This window comes from Rattus norvegicus, chromosome 1, assembly GCF_021556685.1.
Source record: "Rattus norvegicus strain SHRSP/BbbUtx chromosome 1, alternate assembly SHRSP_T2T, whole genome shotgun sequence".
In the NCBI taxonomy this organism is placed as follows: domain Eukaryota; kingdom Metazoa; phylum Chordata; class Mammalia; order Rodentia; family Muridae; genus Rattus; species Rattus norvegicus.
The window spans coordinates 181,991,963-182,010,833 of NC_141534.1; the positions used below are offsets into that span (position 1 = coordinate 181,991,963).

Below are 18,871 nucleotides of genomic sequence, written 5' to 3' on the forward strand. Positions count from 1 at the left end.
GTTCCCTGGGTGTGAATGGAGATCCAGAGAAGCCATTGAAGCAGAACTTGTAGCCTTTTGACCCTGTGCCTTGCTTTGGGAAACTCCCTTCCTTCTCTGTGTATTGGTGACCAGGGGTGAGGAGACTCTGATGTGGATAAAATGTTACTTGGTGTGCACGTCCTCCTTAGAAGCCAAATGACTCAGAAAGATGGAAAATTGTGTGCGAACGTGATGCTGGTGTGGTGAAGAGCAGGGGACATAGCAAAGGGGAATTGACTGGGGGTAGAGGTGATGCTTTTGGCTGCTTTTGATGCTGGGCTGTCCTTTGGCTTTTGAATGGAGAAGCACCACTAGGAGGGGAGCAGGGGACACAGGGCTTGTGGCAGCAAAAGGAAATGGGAGACTGTGAGCCTCTGTGAGCATCAGTGCAGATTGGGGTGGAACTGGACCAGAAGTATGCCCTTCCTTCCACATTCTGGTACTGACAGTGTAGAGCAAGTGGTGGTGGGCCTGTTGGTTCCCTGCAGATAGGGAAGGGCTGTGAGGAAAAAGAGGAGGCTCACAGGGAAAGGGAGGGAGACTGGGGGTGGGTGGGCAGAAAGGCCTGTAGACATGATGAGTGTGTTCAATTTCCAGAGCTGTGCTGGGGCCTCTTCCTAGACCATTTCAGAAGCAGGGATGAAGATGCTTGTAGATTTATGAGGCAGTCCCCTGCCTCTGGCTTACTCAGGCACAAATTCATCTCTCATTATGATTTTGAAGTTTGTCTCTCTGATGAGTAGCGAGTCAGAGCTCTGTTTCATATCCTTGCTGTCCATTTGGTTGTCTTGTGTTTTTTCTTCTTCTTTCTTTTGGTGAAACGTCAGTTCAATGTCTCATTTGAAAACATTGCATCGTTTGTCTTGCCTTATTGATTTATAAATTTTAAAATGAATTCTAGACACAAATCCCTTTTCGGATAGAGGCAGCAAGAATAAATGTTGTCAGCCTGTGGTTTGCTTTATCATTCTCTTAATGTTGTCATTTGATTAATAGAAATTCTTGATTTTGTTACAGTCCTATTTATTGATCTTCCTTTTTATAGTGAGTGCTGCTTCTGTCTATTTAAGAAATCCCTGCTTCCCCCAGAATGCTGAGGCTACTTTCCTGTATTTGGTTTGACACTGTCCTTGTTTCATTTCTGTTCTTGTGACAAAATATCCAGACAAAAAGCAACTTAGGGGGAGAAAGGGTTTGTTTGAGTTGGCAATTTTAGATTACAGTCTGTCACTGGGGATCTGGCTGCCCCAGTGCAGGAGCTCTAAGCATCTGGTGAGATCATATATTTAGTCAAGAACAGAGAGAAATGAATGTATGGACCCTTGCTTGTCCTCAGCTAGTTTCTTCCTTTGTTATATTGCTCTGAAGACCCCGCCTGGGGACGGGTGCCACCTAAAATGGGCCAGGTCTTCTTAAATCAGTTAACAATCAAGACAAATCCCCACAGACATGCCTCACAGGCCAATCTGGTCTAGAAAGTTCCTTATTGAAACTTTCTTCCTATGCTGGGCTGTGCAAGGTCCGCAAAGCTAACCATTGCAAGGAGGCTCATTGGTTTGCTGTTCACATCCTGACTTACCACTCACCTCTCTTGGTGCGAAACTAAACTTTCAGTTTTCCACTCATACTGTTAGTCAGTTGAGCCTAAAGCATTTATTGAAAAGACCATTCCCAAGTTGAAGTGAGACCTTTATGTAAACAAAGGGATGGATACAGTATGTCTGTTCTGTTAGTCCTTTTACCAATGTAACACTGAGGCCCTCAATCTAAAAAAAACAAAAACAAAAACAAAAAACAAAACAAAAAAAATCTCGATAATGAGTTGTACAAGTACTCTCTTTGTTCTTTAAGATGATATTGGCAAATCTTCATATTTCCATTTTATAGCCAGCTTGTTGGAGTCTACAAAATACCTGCCAATATTTTAATTAAGAGTTCTTTATATTTCTATATGTTTGGCATCTCAAACAATTAGAGTAGTCTGATCAATGAACATCATGCGCCTTACTGCTTAGTGTAGACCTTAAAGGTTGACCCCCTCATATATCTTTTAAATATTTATTCATATCTATGCTTTATGGTAATGTGAGTTGTACCTTAAATTACCATTTTTGAAATCTTTCTGCTAATACACAGAAAATATACTTGATACTGTATCCAGTGGTTGTGTTAAATCTACTTACACATTTTCGTAGAGTGCTGACTGCCTCACGTTTTTCTGCACATTTGCGCCACATGTAAAGGATGGTATGCAGAATGGCTGGTTTGCTTCTTTTAACCATCATTTCTTCTCTTGGGTGATTGCATTGGCAAGCACAGTGTTGGAGATGCTGGTGATGGACTCCTTTGTCATGCTGCTGAATTAAAAGGAAGGCTAATGTGTCGTTGACTGGTTCATTGCGGCTGTGTGTGCTGTATCTTGAGGAAGTCCAGTTAGAAAGCAGGCACTCTCCAAACTCTGAAGGCTGTGTCAACTCTCTTGTACCACAATGGTCCCAGGACACTGGTGTTCAAGCCAAGATGTCCATTAGACTTACATAAAAAAATCTTTTAAAAGATGACATGTCATTAAAATAAAAATTCAGTTCGTTAAATTGAAGATATATATGTGTATGTGTGTATAGATTTACTGAGATAAGGTTTCCTTGAGTAGCCCTGGCTGTTCTGTGACTCACTTTGTAGACCATGCTGGTCTCAAACTTAGAGATCCACCTTCCTCTGCCTCCCTAGTGCCTAACTAGTATAATTTTTAATATTCCCCCAGATGATGGCACTGATCATCAGATAATCGCTGACCTAAGCACTTTGGCTACACCCAGGTCCCAGCTGGGCCTCCATGGGACTTTGTTGAAAAGTTGGCATTTTTATATAGCACAAGGCCAGTAACACTGACGCAAGGAACAGTCATTCCAACACATCTCTTTAAAATGTGCTTTAAGGAAAAAAATCTCTGCGAATAAAGAGATTAGTTTCTAGCTACACTCCCAAGTGATTCAAGCCACGATTGCTCTCCGCTGAAGATGCCCCTTTCTACTTTCTCTGCCTGTGCATCTTCCTCCCTCTGCCTTATTGGCTTTCGTTCCCCTCAGAGAGGCCACATAAACCCTGCTATCTGCTCTCCCATTTTCTATTGTGATTTGATGTTTGTGTTTATCTATTTGTGTTTGAAATAACAGGAGAGGTGGAGCCTGGATATGCTGGCTTAGGGGAGGATGCTGTCACCTTTTGCAGGCTTATTTAGTTCCTGTGGATTTTTTTTTAAGTTCACATCTCTGCCATAAAACCAGTGTATCATTTTATAAGGGGGGAAGGGGTTGGACCACAGACATTGCCATGACTTTGTCTTAAACCTTGCCCCAAGCTGGTTCATATTTTGCTTTCTCCTTCTGACCCACATGATATTCTGCCTTGTCCTTGGCTTCTGTTTGTCTTTTTGTTTCTTTCTAAACAGAGTTCAAATTTCCTTTTAACTGGTTATGTTCTAGAGGAATATACCTGTTCTTGCTGGACCCAGGAAGAGGATTCTAGTCTCTTTGGAATCCTCATTTGTTTTGAGTTTTCCTGCAGGTCTTAGATATTTGAGTAGACAGAATCATGGAGGAGATAATGTTTACATCACACTTACACAATTCTTTGTTATAAGCCACTAGCTAGCTCCTCTGACATTCACTGAAAAGTAAACACAAAGCAAAAGCAAAACAAATGCTCTAACACAAAATCAAGATGGCTGACTAGCACCAGGGATACATGACGGGCCTTCATATACTGTGTTCCTTCAATGTTTTATAATGGCCACCTCTGACCCCACCCGTTTTTTGGGCAATCAATGGGAGAATGCTACTCATAAATCTGACATCATGCCCTACACTTTGGGTGCCCCAGATGCCCAAGTTTCACATTCCTTTTACCCTCAGTGAGAATCTGTGTGCCAGACTCCTGGTCCATGAGCCCTGCGGTTCAGGTCCCAGGACCAACCTCATCTCCACATATGAACCCATCCACCAGGCCAGGCCCAGACCCACTCCACTTTAGTATGAGCTAATTATCTGGAAGTGCTTCTAGCAGCCATTTCTTTAGGAATGTATAAGTGCTTTGATTAGAGGACTGTCTTGGCACTAACTTTATGACTTGCGATGGGAAATGGGCAATTAGGGGCTGGAGACAGTTCTGGAATTGGACTAGTGTTTGAAGGAGGTGGCTTCAGGCAGGACTGCTCCTCAGTCTTTCATAGGAGCTGAGCTGAATGACCTCATTTCTCCAGCTCCTCCCTTTCTTTCTCAAAGGCTCCATAGAGGGAGGCATGGGTCAAGGAGATCAGAAATAAGGACCAGAGTTAACATGCTGTCCTGTGGGGCCCGATTAATCTCCTCAATTTTCTATTTGTTTCCTTATCATTCCTCCCATACTATAGTCTGGCTGTTGAATCCTCTGCTGGGTGTCAAGGACCTAGAGGGAATTCAGTGCAGCATTCTCCCTGAGGGTCTCAAATTGGAGACCAATGTGCATGTGACCTGGACAGATTGTACAGAAGACTGTAATTGTGATCAGATCACAGTGGTATGGCAGCTACAAGGACAGAGATGGCATAATATTCACATATACTCATAGGATACATCATCTATGTAAGACAATAAAATACAGAAATATATCATTATTTGTTTGCATTTGAATACATTGCATATATAAATGTGTAAAGGGGAAGATGTTTTATAAAGGATTCCAATAGTAAAATGGATGCCTATGGGAAGACCTCTGTATGCTGAATATTTACAAATTCTAAATGTTAGAAATAGCATTAAGCTAAGACTTCTTCATTTCATCTCTCTGATCACCTACCACTGAAAGGGCCTCACCCTAGGTTCTATGTTGTTTTTATTAGATCTCTGTCTAATAATCTAAGCTGTATGACTTTTACAACAGATATAAACGGTGCCATCATCTGCTAAGAGATTTTCTTTCTCCCACAGACATCCCTGTGGTTATGAAGCTCCCTCCTGTCACCGTGTGTGTCTGTGGCCCATTTGCTTTAGCAGCTGTATGTTATCCTGCTGTGTCCATCCATTGCAATTCATGCATGCATTCTCCTGACAATGTCACTTGAGTGTCTTTTGTGGGCTTGCGGTCCTGGGCAGTGCTGTTACACATACCCTTCTAAATGTCTCCTGGCAGGTATGTGCCAGTGTCTTTGGGAGTCTTAACATAGAAATTAAGGCATAGCATTTGTACATCTCTACTAGTACTGCTAATTTGCTTGCCATGTTGTAGCAAGCTATACTTACTGACACTATAGAAAGATACCTAGCATCATATCCTTCTCTGGTTTTATAATATGCTTATACTTTTTAATAAGTTGATGGTTTGGATGAGCGATAACCCCACAGACACTTGGTCTCTAGTAGTGGTGCTGTTTGGGGTGCTGATGGAACTTTCAGGAGATGTGGCCTTGCTGGAAGAATTACACCAATGGGGGAAGGCTTTGAGGGTTTATGTCTCACCCACTTCCTCCTCTCTCTACTTCCTGTGTGCAGATAAAACATGATCAGCCAGCTTCCTGTCCCGGCCCCCTGCTGCCATGCCTTCCCACAGCTATAGACTCTCCCTATAGAGCTGTGAGCCAAAATAATTGTTTCTTTAAGTTTCTTTAGTCCTGGCATTTAATCACATCAATGGAAAAGTAATTAATAAAGATGAGACATAAAACTGAATTTTAACTTGTGTGGATCAAAACCAGTGAGGCTGAGTCCTGTATTTTGTTTTGCTTTGCTTTAGGTGGTTTGCTTGGGCTTTGTGTTCCGTAAGCTTGGGGGACCTGTTCATATGCCCGCTTGTTTTTTTATTTGGTGGCTTTTTGTAGGTGGCAAATTTCCTTGTTTCTGATGCTGCTGATTTCCCTCAGCCTGTCACTAACAGGCTACCACACAAATCGGTCTCTACGCACACCACCAGGTCCAAAGCTCCAATCCAGCCCAGCTCACTACAACTCATCACCACGGACTTCCAATCACTGGGGTATGAGACGTTTTAGCCCTCACGCCAATTTCTAGAATATCAGAAAGTACAGACATTGGGGCCAGACCTATTAGTCTGAATCCTGCCTACCTCTTACAATCTAAACAACTTTCTTACCCCTTTGAGCCTTTATCCTAAAATATAGGGTAATAATGCCAGTGTCTATGGCTTTCATTTTTCTTATGAGATGGGTATTTGAAACATCAACTTGAATGGAATATTGCAATTATTCAATGAGAGACTGCATGGGCAGTGCTTGCCACATAGTGACATCATTCCATCCTCAACCCACTGTGGCTTAGCTTTCTCCTGATGCCCGGAGGCCCTCTCCTTAATTCTATGTGACTCAGAGATTCCCTCTGAGGTCCCTTTCTGCAGTCTCCTCCAAATGTGAGAATCTTGGGCCTGTGGGTAATTCGTCCATCAGCTTTTCTTCATTGCAACAAAATACTGGAGAAAATTGCCTCACTGGGATGATGGTCTGTCTGGGCTCCTGGTTTTAGTGGCCCTGATAGCCTCTTTGCTTTGGGCTCATGGCAGCACAGTGAATCATGGAAGCATGTTACAGAGGAGGCCTGTTCACCTTATGGCAGCTGGCTGGTAAAGAATGAGGAAAAGCCAGGGTTCCAGTGTCCTCTTCATGTGATTCATGTGGAAGAAATGAAATATTTTATAATTAGTAGTCAATCAGAGGCCAACTGAAGCATACTCATCATACCAGAGAAGGCAGACAATGGGCAGTTCATCATTTGAATGTACAGGGGCCCACAGGTCCTCTGGGAAATCTAGGAGCCACAAGAGCATCAGGCTCCACATCACCTGGGGTCAAGAATCTGTAGAACTGATGTTGAATTGGCTTCTGTTCTAATGCTGTCCTTCTTGGGTCTTTGCTCACGGCCTCTTCCTGTATAGAATGCCATTCTTCTACTTATATTAATCTACAATGTGTCCTCAAGTTTTAGGCCAAATGTTACTCCATTTATTTCCCATCTCCTGAAATCCCAGTATATCTCAGGCATTAGGCAACCCAAGTGAACCAAGTGAACAGGGGTTCAGGCACACATAGGATCAGAGAATCACACCATTGTGTATGGCTAATGCTGGAGTAGTACAAAAGTTCTGTTGCACCTTTTACCAAGGAGATTCCTGGCCTGTCCATGAATCTGGTAGGATAGCTCAGAGGTTCTCTTTTAAGTAATCCACAGTTAATTTGATGCTGCCACAATCCCACTTGGAGAAACAATGTTCTTTCACCATTAAAATATGATGAAGATATCAGAAGCACTTGAGCATGGAAGCCAGAGTGAGCCATCTTCCCAAGCTAGATTGTGGGTGTGTTAAGTCAAGGGTAGCTTCCTGGGGAAGTAGAGTATCCTTTGGTAAATCGCTTTGCATGATGGTAATCTGTGATGAGAATAATTTCCTTCACCAAAGGGGCACTTTCTTCTGGGTCAGTGTTCCCGAAGCACAAGGCTTGGGACTTGGTCTGTATTTATCAGGCCACAGACTTACTCCTGGCTCCGGGAGAGGGGTTCTTATTTGGGCACTGAGTTTCACTGGGTCCTGGGACCACCAACTCAGATTTGCTTGAGCATCAGGGTGGCATACTGGGTTGAGTCTGACTGCTGTTTCAACTGGGTTAGAGACCAGGGTAGCAGCAGTAACTACAGTCAAGACAAGTTTGAGGGCACTGGATCGATGGAGATATTGTCCCATTAGAGACCCCAGGAGCTTCTTAGCAACACTCTTGATTGATGCTCGAAGGAGGAAAGCCAGTCAATTGAGAGGCTTCTTATGCTGGCAACAGAGCTGCTTCCTGTTTCTAGGCCTGCAGCTGCCCTGTGGGCTCAAACAGACCTCTCCAAGGGCCTATTAATAAAATACCTGGCCTGAGTCCAGTCCTGCCGGGGGCAGCTGACTACTGTTTGTTCCTTTTATTAAGCACCTCCAGGTGGGTTTTACTGTGGACTGTTCCCTGGGCTCTTGTTTCCACATTTGTCTCCTTTGAGTCTGAAACTGCCAATGGCTTTCACAGCTAATGGACCTCTCAGATCCCAAGGGCCATTTAAGAGGAGGTGCAGGACTGGGGGTGGAGGTAAAGGTGATTCATCAAACGACAGGCAAGCTCTGGGGGGCCACTAGAGCTAGTAGCAAGAAGTAGGGATGCAGAGACAGGAGGCTTAAGTCAATAGTAAATGGGGAGAATCAGTCAGGGCACCTCCTTGTTCATCCTTTGCCTCCTCCTCACCTCCAGTGCTGGTCCTCAACCTCCTAGCAGCTTAGCTCCTGGAGGAGCTTCAGGTAAACTGTGGCAAGATCCTGTCCCCTTCCTCTAAAGCCCACCCACTGACTCCTGATGGAGGCTGCGTTTTAAGCTCAGGTGTGACCTTTCAGGAAGAAGTTTTATTCAGAACCCAGGTGTTGAAGAGCAAGCCATTCAGTCCCAAATCCATGAGTCTGAAGGTTAAAAATCCAGGGCGTGTGAACAATCTTTTGTAAGTTCTTCTTTCTGTGACACGGGAATATTTTACAGAGGGATAAAATGGCGTGGACATTCTACTAAGTGTGGAACCTGGCACACTACAGGTACTCTAGAAGTGGCTCCCGTTACTGTGCCAAGAGCAGGCCTGGCTGTGGTAGGGCTGGGAAACTCTTTTTTGGCTTATGTTTCCAAGAAGATCTGTACTTCTCTGATTGGACAGAGAGCAAGGGTTCCATGGAAGCAGTGCACTCTTTCTACGGGAAGCCTAGTGGAGCACCAGAGGTGGGAAGGAGGGCAGTGAGCGCAGCGTGCTGTCAAAGACGGCAATTAGAGGAGGGAGCCCACACTTCCTACACTCGGTTCTGGATAAAGCATCAACTATTTTTACCATCTGCTGACCTCCTGGGGTGTCTGAGGGAATAGCATCAGGGATATGAAGTCACACAGCATAAAAGATGGAGCCTAGCTTGGAGCTCAAGGTTAAAAAGTCACCAAATAACCATTGTTTCTATTGCAGTTTGCAGTGATACCTGGCCATGGTCAGCCCCTAGACACTTGGCTTGCTGTCTGCTATCTAAGAAGACTACAGTGGGTCACTTATCTTTCATGAGCTCAAAGCAGAGACAACTTTGGGTCAGGAGCTCCTTCTCAGGTTTTTTCTGATTCCACAAGGTGTCTGAGCTCTTCTCAGAAGGGTGAGAGGAGTTGGTTCTGACTCATTGACTGTCACATGCAGTAATATTCTCCCTTTCAAGGTACACTAGGAAGTTCTTTCTCTGTGTCTGCAGGTGGATGGTATCCTGTGCTTGACGGACATCTTGACTGATGATAGCCACTCAGAGGCCACTCGAGCTGAGGCTGCAGCCGTGGTAGCCCAGGTTACCTCTCCACATCTGTCTTTCACCCAGCACCTCACTAGCTTTCTGGAGAACATGGAGGAGATTGTGACAGCCCTAATCAGTGAGTTACCCTGGGTTGGGCGGGATACCTAGGTGAGAGGACCTCAACACAATTATCTTCAAGAAGGACCAGGAGGACTTCCCATCTGCTTTGCTCAAACTCACAATCACACTAGCTGAGAGCTCATTATTGATGGGTCAGAGCCAGCTCTAGGGAGCCCTGTGATCAAGAGTCTCTGATTGAAATACAAGAGTTCCTTAATATCAGCTTGCAATCTTAGGGACCACATGGCCTTTCAGAGGGAGTTCAGAACATAGGAATCAGGGACACATATAGACTCCAAGTTTGTCTTCAATGGGCTTTATTCCTAAAATTCAGTCATGGCATCTAATGACAGTAGCAGTACTAACTGGCACAAGTGGCTTGACAGAGAGAACTAGCTGGCACAATGAGATGCCACCTTTTGGCCTTGCATCATGGGGTCATGAACACATTGAATCTTTTCGGTTTTCCTATTTGACCTATATATGCTTGGCAGGAGAATCAAAGTCAACTATCTAGAATATTCTCTTTCTCTAGCCTTTCCTTGGCCAAACTGCAGAAACTAGGATTTATCAGGGTAACATACTCAGGAAATTTGCCTGATGAGGTCTGAGTTTCCATTTCCATTCATACCTTTTTACTGACCATCTCTATATCCTTCTCTTATCAAAACCTAATGAAAATTAGGGCAGGCTCTTGGAGCTGTCACACACAGTTGGGAGTATCTGCTGTTGCCTAGAGTTACAGACAACGTAGGATGCTGAGACAGTAGTTGGAACAACCAAGCTTGGGTTCTGGCTTTCTACTGATCCATCAACAAACAGCTTCTGGCCAGCAACCCTGTGTGGGGTTATGTAGGATTCTACCACTCACTTTCCAGGGCACCTTGCAAATCTCACTTGACAACTTTCTTCAGACATACAATAGGGATTGTAACCCTCATCTCTAAAGGGGCCTCTGGTTCTAGGGTTGTACTGTTGAGAGAGAACTTAGCATTTTGGAGATATCAGCTAGGTGGACTTTATAGTCAACCCTGGTCACAGTGCCTGAGTCTCCCATGGGCCAAGTTTAGAGAAACTGGTATATCAACATATACATTGATTCAAAGTCAAGGAAAAGTTGCAATCCATAGAGAACCCTGCCAAGAGGGAGCTCATGTGACCACAAAGCCCATGCTTACTCTGTAGTAAACAAGATGCCTGTAGCCTACATTAAGTTGACAAGCATGTGCACAGAACAAATATGGACAGACGTGGGTGGACCACAGTTGATTATTGCCTTGTAGGGAAGGCTGACATATTTTTTGTTTTAAAACTTCTATTAGCTCTTTGTGAATTTCACATCATGCAGCCCAATTCCACTCATCCCCCCACTCCCTTGTACCTACTCTCCACCCTTGCAACCTCCCCACTAGCAGAGGGAAAAATATCTTGTTGTAGAGGTTGTAGTGTGTCACAGTATGTTCCACAGTATACTGTTTTGTTCATACTTCTCTGCTTGCAAATAATTATTGCAATGACTCATTGGTCTGGTACGAGGCCTCTGGCTTCTGCTACACAATCAATACTGGAACCTCACTGAGTATCCTCTCAGATATCCTGTTGTTGCCCTGTGTCATGGAGATCCTGTAGTTTTGGATCTGCCTGACTGGCCCCTTCATGCACCCCAGCAGTACACTGATGTTGGAGTGGGCCAACTCAAAGCCCTGGATCTGGGTGTGAGAGGTATCTGAGATAGTCAGTATGAGAGCGCTCCTGCTCTCCCATTCTCAGGAATTGCTCACCAGCAATCCCCACAACCAGGGCTGGCTCTACCCTGCTGCTTATGCTAGGTCCTGAGCCCATTCTCTTTAGTGTTGCAGTTAGTGAGGAACAGGGCCAGGTGTCCCACCTGGTGTAGGTGGCCAGGGATGGAGGGTGTTTCTCATTTGTGCCACGGCACAGCAGACAGGGGGCAGGGCCCCTCTCCTGTTCTCATAACCCTAGGGCCAGCTCTCTCACCTGCTGTAGGTGCTAAGGGGAAGGGGGAGGGGAGACATTTCTTCCTTGCCCATACCTTCACAGAACAGACAAGTAGCAGAACCAACTCTCCCATGTTCACACTCTTGGAGTCAGCTCACCCTCACCCCTGCCATTAGGGTCAGATCTACTGTTTTGCCCAGATGAGGTGCAGGGCCCATTTTTCTGAGCACAGCAGCAGGTGAGGGGCAGGGCTCTCATGACGCCAGCGTCAGGTATTCCATCTGTCACAGATGGCAAGGGGAGTGCGGGGAACAGGATATCTCTCCCTCATCCATACCACTGCAGTGCCAGTTCTCTATGCTCATACCCTCTGAGGTTGGGGGTTGGCTCACCCACAGCTCCCACAATGTGCAGGGGCCCATGATGCCCAGGTGAGGGGTGGGGACAGTTCTGCACAGTCCTCAGAAATCAACACATCCATGGATGGCAGCCCAGACCAGAGACTTCTGCCTGACCATTGGTGGTCACAGCCCCCTGCTGTTGCTGATGTACCCACCCTCCGTCCCTGGCAGCATTACCAGCTGCTCACATCAGGCTCAAGTCCCCAGTTCTGCCTCTCTTCACTGTTCCCACATCCTTCTGTTTCTCTTTCTCTTCCATTTCTCTACCACTTACTTGCTCCTCTTAGTGGCACCCAGGATCTCTGAGTGTCTGGTGGTGTCTCAAGAGTGCTCTGGTACACTAGCCCATTAGGTCACCACTCAGGGGTCATTTTGGACATGGTCTTCCCCTCAGGACACTGGACTGGTGTCATTTTAGGCTAGCTTCATATCCAGGCCCCATGGCACCAGTCTCAGGTTGATTCCTGCCCAGGCTGCAGTCCCAGGTAGCATTCTTCTAGTCTCCCCATGTTCCCCACCTTGTGGTCTTCTCCAGTTCACTTTTTTTTTCAGTGAGTGAGACTGCTAATCATTCAGATGTTCCTAGGTCTACACTGAGAGTAGACATAGCCCCTCTCCTCTCTGCCACCTACTGACACATGTGACACAGCAGCCACCTCTGCAATATTTCTAGGGGCAGGGACATATTTTAATATAAGAACTAAATGCCAAACTGGAGACACTCTCCAAATAATAAACAACCCAAAGCGTATATACTCCAATCAACCTTTCACTGTTACTACATACCCACTCCTGTTTCTTTCCCAGACTGTATTAATCCCCAGAGAAGAAGAGCCATCTTATTTAATCCATCCCCAGGAAGATGCACTGTGCAGCCCACTCGCAGAGTCAGCAGATGGGATGTATCTTCTGGGCATGATGCCAGGGCTCTGTTCTTTGGTGGGAAATAACCCTCCAACTTCTTGCCATTCCCTGGAAACATTTATAAGTGAGTCACTGGAATCCTCAATTTAATCTTCCTAACACCTCCCAGGTGACTCAGACTGTAGTTCAAGTAAGTGTTCAGCAAAATTAAAAGGCACTTAGATGGCTGTGCTAATAATCAATGTGTCAGTATCAATGGCACGTGCACAAGGGCAAGGGGTACCATTGGCCCCTAGGGACTAATCTAGTGGTAGAGTGGTCTCATACCAAAGCCCAGGTATGGAGATGTAAGCTTGGGCAAAGTCAAATGCCACCAATGATTTCTCCCATCAGGGGATGAGTGGAGCATCCACTATGAGGATGTTACTTGGCTAATCTGTGATCCTAATCCTGAGTGGTAAGATCTAGATATTTGGTGGTCTCATCTGGAGTGTTCTACAGGGAACACAATACCTTAGAGGCAGGCATTAACTCCCCAGTAGGTAGATACCTATGTCCATGGGGGCATCACTGAGAATGAGTCGAGAAGCTGAAACAATAGACAACCTGAAGTATAGAAAGAACAAAGATTTTGTGATCAGGTTGACATAGATTTGTTCTTTACTGGGTGTAAGATCTCAGCAGGTCAAAATATCAGGTGTTTAATTGATTAAGTCACAATAAAATTGAATTACTGTAAAGATCAAATGACTGGGGATGTGAAAATTAAAGCAGTCCCTGGCCCAGAGTAAATGATCAAGAAATAATATCTGTGGCTGCTCCTGTGAGATTCAGTTTCTGTATCTGTACATAACCCCTTCTTCCTTAAAGATGGATCCAATGCACTGGCACAGCACAAGGAAGACTGTAGGTGTTTGACTGATAGTCCTGCCTATCCCACATTAGGGGGAATCCATGGTTACATCATGAAGATGCCAAGAGGTGCCAACAGCAGTGTCTGAACTCTGAGCTATGGACTATCATAGGGCCTTGCTCAGCTCTGTCTCTGTCCTTTCTTCCTCTGCTGGTTTTCTGGAGCTTGGTTTTCCTTCCCCTGACTCTGTAGAAATGACACACTTGTTACAAGTGGCACAGAGCTTAATCTGTCACATCCTGACTGGTTGGAACTGAGACTTAGAAGTTAGTGCCATTGGGATAAGCAGAACCATGGACAGTGCCTCTTGCGATGGGCATCCACTATGGGTTCTGTGGAGGCCAAGACAACTGTGTCAAGTAATGGAGGGATGGGCACTGTCCTTCAAAAAGGCCTTAGCACAATGACATATGGTATCTGGGGACATTCATTTAGTGCTAAGTTATTACTGTTAGGACTGAAGAGAGCCATGGCACCCAGGAGCTTGTGTAGTACTTTCTGAAGCCAGATGAACTTTACCATCTGAGACTGAAAGGTGTCTGGAAGGCAGAATCTCTGCATTAACCCTAGCCTCTTTCTTCAGGCAAACTTAGCATCCTAGTGTTCATCACGGGAGAGACGGAAACTCCTTTCTGCCCATGGCATCTGCATACACTACTTCTCTTATCTAGAGCATGTCCTTCCTCCAGACATTTTCATGACTGACTCCTTTTCCTTTCTTAAGGCTTCACCATTACAGTTCATGTTCTTAGAGACCCCTCCTATGTGACCCATGAGTCTCCATTTATTCTCCACCATAGCATTTGTCTCTTTTCTCTTCATATTTATCAAAATTGGCAATTATTTATATCAACTTTCAAAGGTTCCCTTTCTCTTGCCTGCTCATAGAGAGTGTATATCACAAGGACAAGGATGTTACCTGTTTGGTCCATCTTACCATCTCATGACTCTAGGCACCTAGGATTCACTCAATAAACAACGTGGGTAAGCAGGAGTCACATACAAGGGCTCCAACCCCAGCTCTGCTACCTATACATATGACATAGTTCTCTTTCTAGTAACTAATTTATTCATCTCTAAAAACAGTACCAAGACTCCCACCCACATGGTCTCCCAAAGCTATCGTGGGGACCAAGTGCAAACACTTGACCTTGAACTGTTTCTTCCTGTTCACTATCCAGAACTGTGCCAAGAGGCCTCATCAGGGGAAGTCTTCCTGCTGGCTTCTGCGGCCCTTGCCAATATCACCTTCTTCGAAAAAATGGCCTGTGAGATGCTTCTGCAGTTGAATGCAATCCGTGTCCTTCTGGAAGCCTGTGGTGACAAACAGAGAGTAGACACACCTTATACTCGGGACCAGGTGAGAACCCAGGAAGGCCCAGACTTTGTAGTTTACTTCTTAGAGCTGGACAAGCCCACAGATAGTAAGGGTAGCAATGGGTAGAGATCCTGTTCATGAAGGCCTAAGTATTTGCCTGTTTGATTGGCTACTGCAAGGTGACGCCAATGCCCAGTGTCTATTGCATGGGCATAGAACTGGAGGTTCTGCTCTCTCTTGGGCTTCATTATATACCTGGTCTTTTTCTTTAGCTAGACACCTCCACTTGTTGAGCCTCTCTCCCACAAGGCATTATTTCAGGGGCCTTCACCATCAAGTGCCTTACCCAAGACTTACTCTGGTCATGTCAGATGAGATCTAATAGAGACAATAAGAACAAGCTTCTTGGAGACAGGCGATACAGGGTCAGCAGATCCTTGCTGTTAATGATCATGCTACCTTGGGCAATTCTTCCTTCATTTGTAAAATATGTAATTGCAGAGTTGAGGTAGGAATCAAATAAACTAGGGATGCGGACTCTTGGTGTAGACTCTGTCACAAAGATGCTGTAAAGTGAGTGGATGGCCCTGAACACACACTGAGTGGGAACGTGTGTAGACTGCAGTCTCCTTGTGTGTAGAATAATGGGATGTTGCTTCCTGTGTGAATGTCCCAGGACTCTGCAGAGTCCCTAACCTATGAGGAGCAGCAGCCCCCCACCCTGCATGAAGTCTTACCAACACTTAGGAAAAGGCACCTCAAAACAGTGAGAATGTGGTCAAGTAGGAGGCAGATGAACACTCCCCTGCATCTGATTCAGGAGTTTTTTCCACCTTGTCTGAGCCAGGCACATCTCCCACTGTCCTCAGGATGGCTTCACCTTCTGCCCTGGCTCTGAGCAGCCACTTAGCTAGTGAGAGCATACCCATTAAAGAAACAAATGGCTCTTTGCTGTGGCAGAGGGAGGATTAAGGTGATCAGAGGGCTCTCTGTAATGAAGACAAAGAAGATGAATTGGGCTCCGAAGTGCTCACCGCCCCCTGAAATACTTAAGAAATTAAATGCCCAGTGAGGTTTCCGGTAATGAGCATGCCAGTGACGCCAATGCTGTGCAAAGCCTCCTGGTCTTGGCAGTGTACTTAGCGCACCTCTGTTTGGACAGCGAGAACTCCTCTATCATCTAGGCAGGCCAAGTCCACTTAATTAGTCAAGTCTCACTGGCAAAGCCCATTCTGTGCTCACCCTTGTGGTATGGGCAGTTATGAACATAGCCGTGGGTCTGGGGGTCTTCCATCTATGTCTGCTAATCTAGAAGAAGATACTATGGGTTACATCTGGATATTAAGCACCAGGAAAATGATCCTAGTCTGGGGATGTAGCTCAGTTGGTGGAATGCTTGCCTACCATGCACAAAGGCTTGAGTTTGACTCCCAGAACTGGGTACAGTGGCACATATGTATGGTTGAAAAGTGTTATAAGCTGGATCTGCAGAGATGTTTTAGTTGATAAAGTGCTCTTTACCCAAGTAAGAGAACCTGATTCAAATCTGTTGAACCCAAAAAAAGGCTGAGCATGGAAACAAATGCCTGTGGTCTTGGTGCTGAAAGGAGACAAGTGAGTCCATGGAACTTGCTGGCCAGTCATCCTAGTTGACTTAGCAGGTCCTAGGCTCCATCCAGCCCATTCAGTATACACAGCTGGAGAATGATTAAACTCTGTTTTCCACATGCATACATACATGGTCACATAAATCCTAAAATAGGGAAGAGTCTAGGCAGGGGCAGGAGAGAATTCCAGAACGATGCTTGATATGGTTGGCCAGCTTCTGATTAAAGAATAATGTTAATTTTACAGTTTTTTTGAATATTGGCTTTTTTTGGGTCTGAATCCTTGGGCAACATAGAGTAGGACTAAGATTCACAGATAGATGTATCCAGCTGTCCTGTGTCATAAGGTCTGTCAGGCCAGAGGACTTGTCTCTGCTGGGTGTTCTGGATACACTTCACATGTCTTTTATGCATTGTAATCTTCAGTGCTCTCCTACAGCACAGCAGGTGAGGGGGGATGTTGGTGGAGTCAGGGTGTGGTGAGAGTGACTGCTGAGACTGCTAGGGATGTGACACGGCCTGGGCCATGTCTTCATGTCTGCCTGTGAGCAAGTATCTCCTGATAACTTGCTCTGGAGGAGTGCAAGATGAGCCTTTTATCTGTGTGCTGCTGTCAGAAGTCTCAGCCAAGCCACATCCTACCCAACCAGAACATTTGTTGTTGAACTAGTGATATGGCAGAACCCCTGATGGTCTCCGTTAATTGACTAGCTACTTAAATTTTCCCTCTGCCCTTGTAAGTCGAATGAAAATCATTTCAGGCTACCAAAGAAGCCACTAGTTGTTTTCTAGTCAGGAAGGCTCTGTTTGTTACTTTTCTATAGCTGTGATAAATCACCATAACCAAGGCAACCTCTAAGAGAAAGAGTTTATTCAGGGTTTATAGTTTCAGAGGGGTGGAGCCCACGACTATCATGTCAAGGAACACAGCAACAAGCAGACAGGCAGGCATAATGCTGGAGCAGTGGCTGAAATCTCACATTTTAACCCACAAACATGAGGCAGAGAGCTGAATGGGAATGGTGGACTTTTGAAACTGCAAAGCCCACCCCAGCGACATATTTCCTCCAACCAGGCCACACATCCTACTCCTTATCAAACAGTTCCAGCAACTGGCACCAAGTCTTCAAATATAGGAACGTGGACTACTCCCATTTGAACCACCATAGAATCCTCCAAATATGAGACCTTTTATTCCCTGGAGAGGATCTCTCATTCCTAGTGCCTCTTGGTCATATCAGCCCCTTAATGTGCCTGTCACTTTGCTAGTGCTCCTTTAACAAATCATTCAAGATCTGGGTCCTTCTAGGACCCACCTCTTAGAAGTGTGTTATGTTTGCTTAATTTAACAAGTGTTCTAGGTCATTGGCAAGACACACTGAATGCTTATGATAGCTTTATGACTATATTTGATCTCCTGTGGTATCCCAAGCGATGCTGCACAGAGGTACCCATTGCTATTACCCCAGATCGATGAATAACTTCCTGTACATAGCCAAAGGGATTTTGCACAGTGATTAATTAAGGCTCTTAACCAAGGAGTGTTATCCAGGTGGGTCTAAAGTAATGGCATGATTTTATGTGAGGAGGGGAGAGGAGCAGGGTCAGAGAAAATGGCTCAGGTTTCATTATTGAAAATTCTTTTTCTCTCATTTTAGGATAATGAATGTTTGTGGGCTGAGTAGAAAGGGTTAGAAAAGTTTGGTTAAAATGCAGCTCCCAAATTGAAGGTTCTCCAAGATATATAAAATGCAAAGCCATTAAAAAGAATTATTTATTTACTGATTTATTTATTCATTTATTTAAAGAGGTAGGGGTATGGACAAGTATGTGTAGAAGCATGTACCTATCAGCAATTGCAGAATCTAGAAGAGAATGTCAGGCATCCCCGATAGCTTCCCATCTATTTCTTTTGAGGCAAGGTCTCTCCTTTAACCTGGGGCTTTCTCAACTTGTTATTTGGATGCTGGAGTCCAAGCCCTGGCAGCACTAAATCATTTCTCCAGTCCCACAGTGTCCAGTTGAGAGAGAAACGAGCCAGGGTGAAGGGGCAAGTCCATGTCACACAGATTACAGTTTATTTGGTTTTCCCACAGAGAAATCTAGGCTTACCATTTGTGTGTGTGTGTGTGTGTGTGTGTGTGTGTGTGTGTGTGTGTGTGTGTGTGTGTGTATGCGAGAGAGAGAGAGACAGAGAGACAGATAGAGAGAGAATAATATGATCTACTTAGGACCCCAGACCTGTAGCATTGTAAGATAATAAAGTTGTTTTATTTTAAACTACTAAGTTTTCAGCAATCTGTTATAGCAGCAATAAGAAATATATACCCTTTCATTAACCAAGCACAGAAGG

At 45.0% G+C, this 18,871-nt stretch overlaps 1 protein-coding gene and 1 non-coding gene across 13 annotated transcripts in view; one reads left to right on the forward strand and one right to left on the reverse strand.

Moving 5' to 3' along the window:
* Positions 1-18,871, forward strand: part of Insc (INSC, spindle orientation adaptor protein) — a 107,552-nt gene that overhangs the window by 77,802 nt on the left and 10,879 nt on the right. For all 12 annotated transcript variants that reach the window (XM_087658031.1, XM_087658034.1, XM_087658017.1 and 9 more), the window contains 2 exon segments: positions 9,301-9,472; positions 14,775-14,953. In XM_087658031.1, the coding sequence (XP_087514157.1) occupies positions 9,301-9,472; positions 14,775-14,953 (351 nt within the window).
* On the reverse strand, positions 12,369-12,496 carry LOC120100423 (small nucleolar RNA SNORA17). Its single transcript, XR_015655956.1, has one exon. It is a non-coding gene; the product is annotated as a small nucleolar RNA SNORA17 (small nucleolar RNA).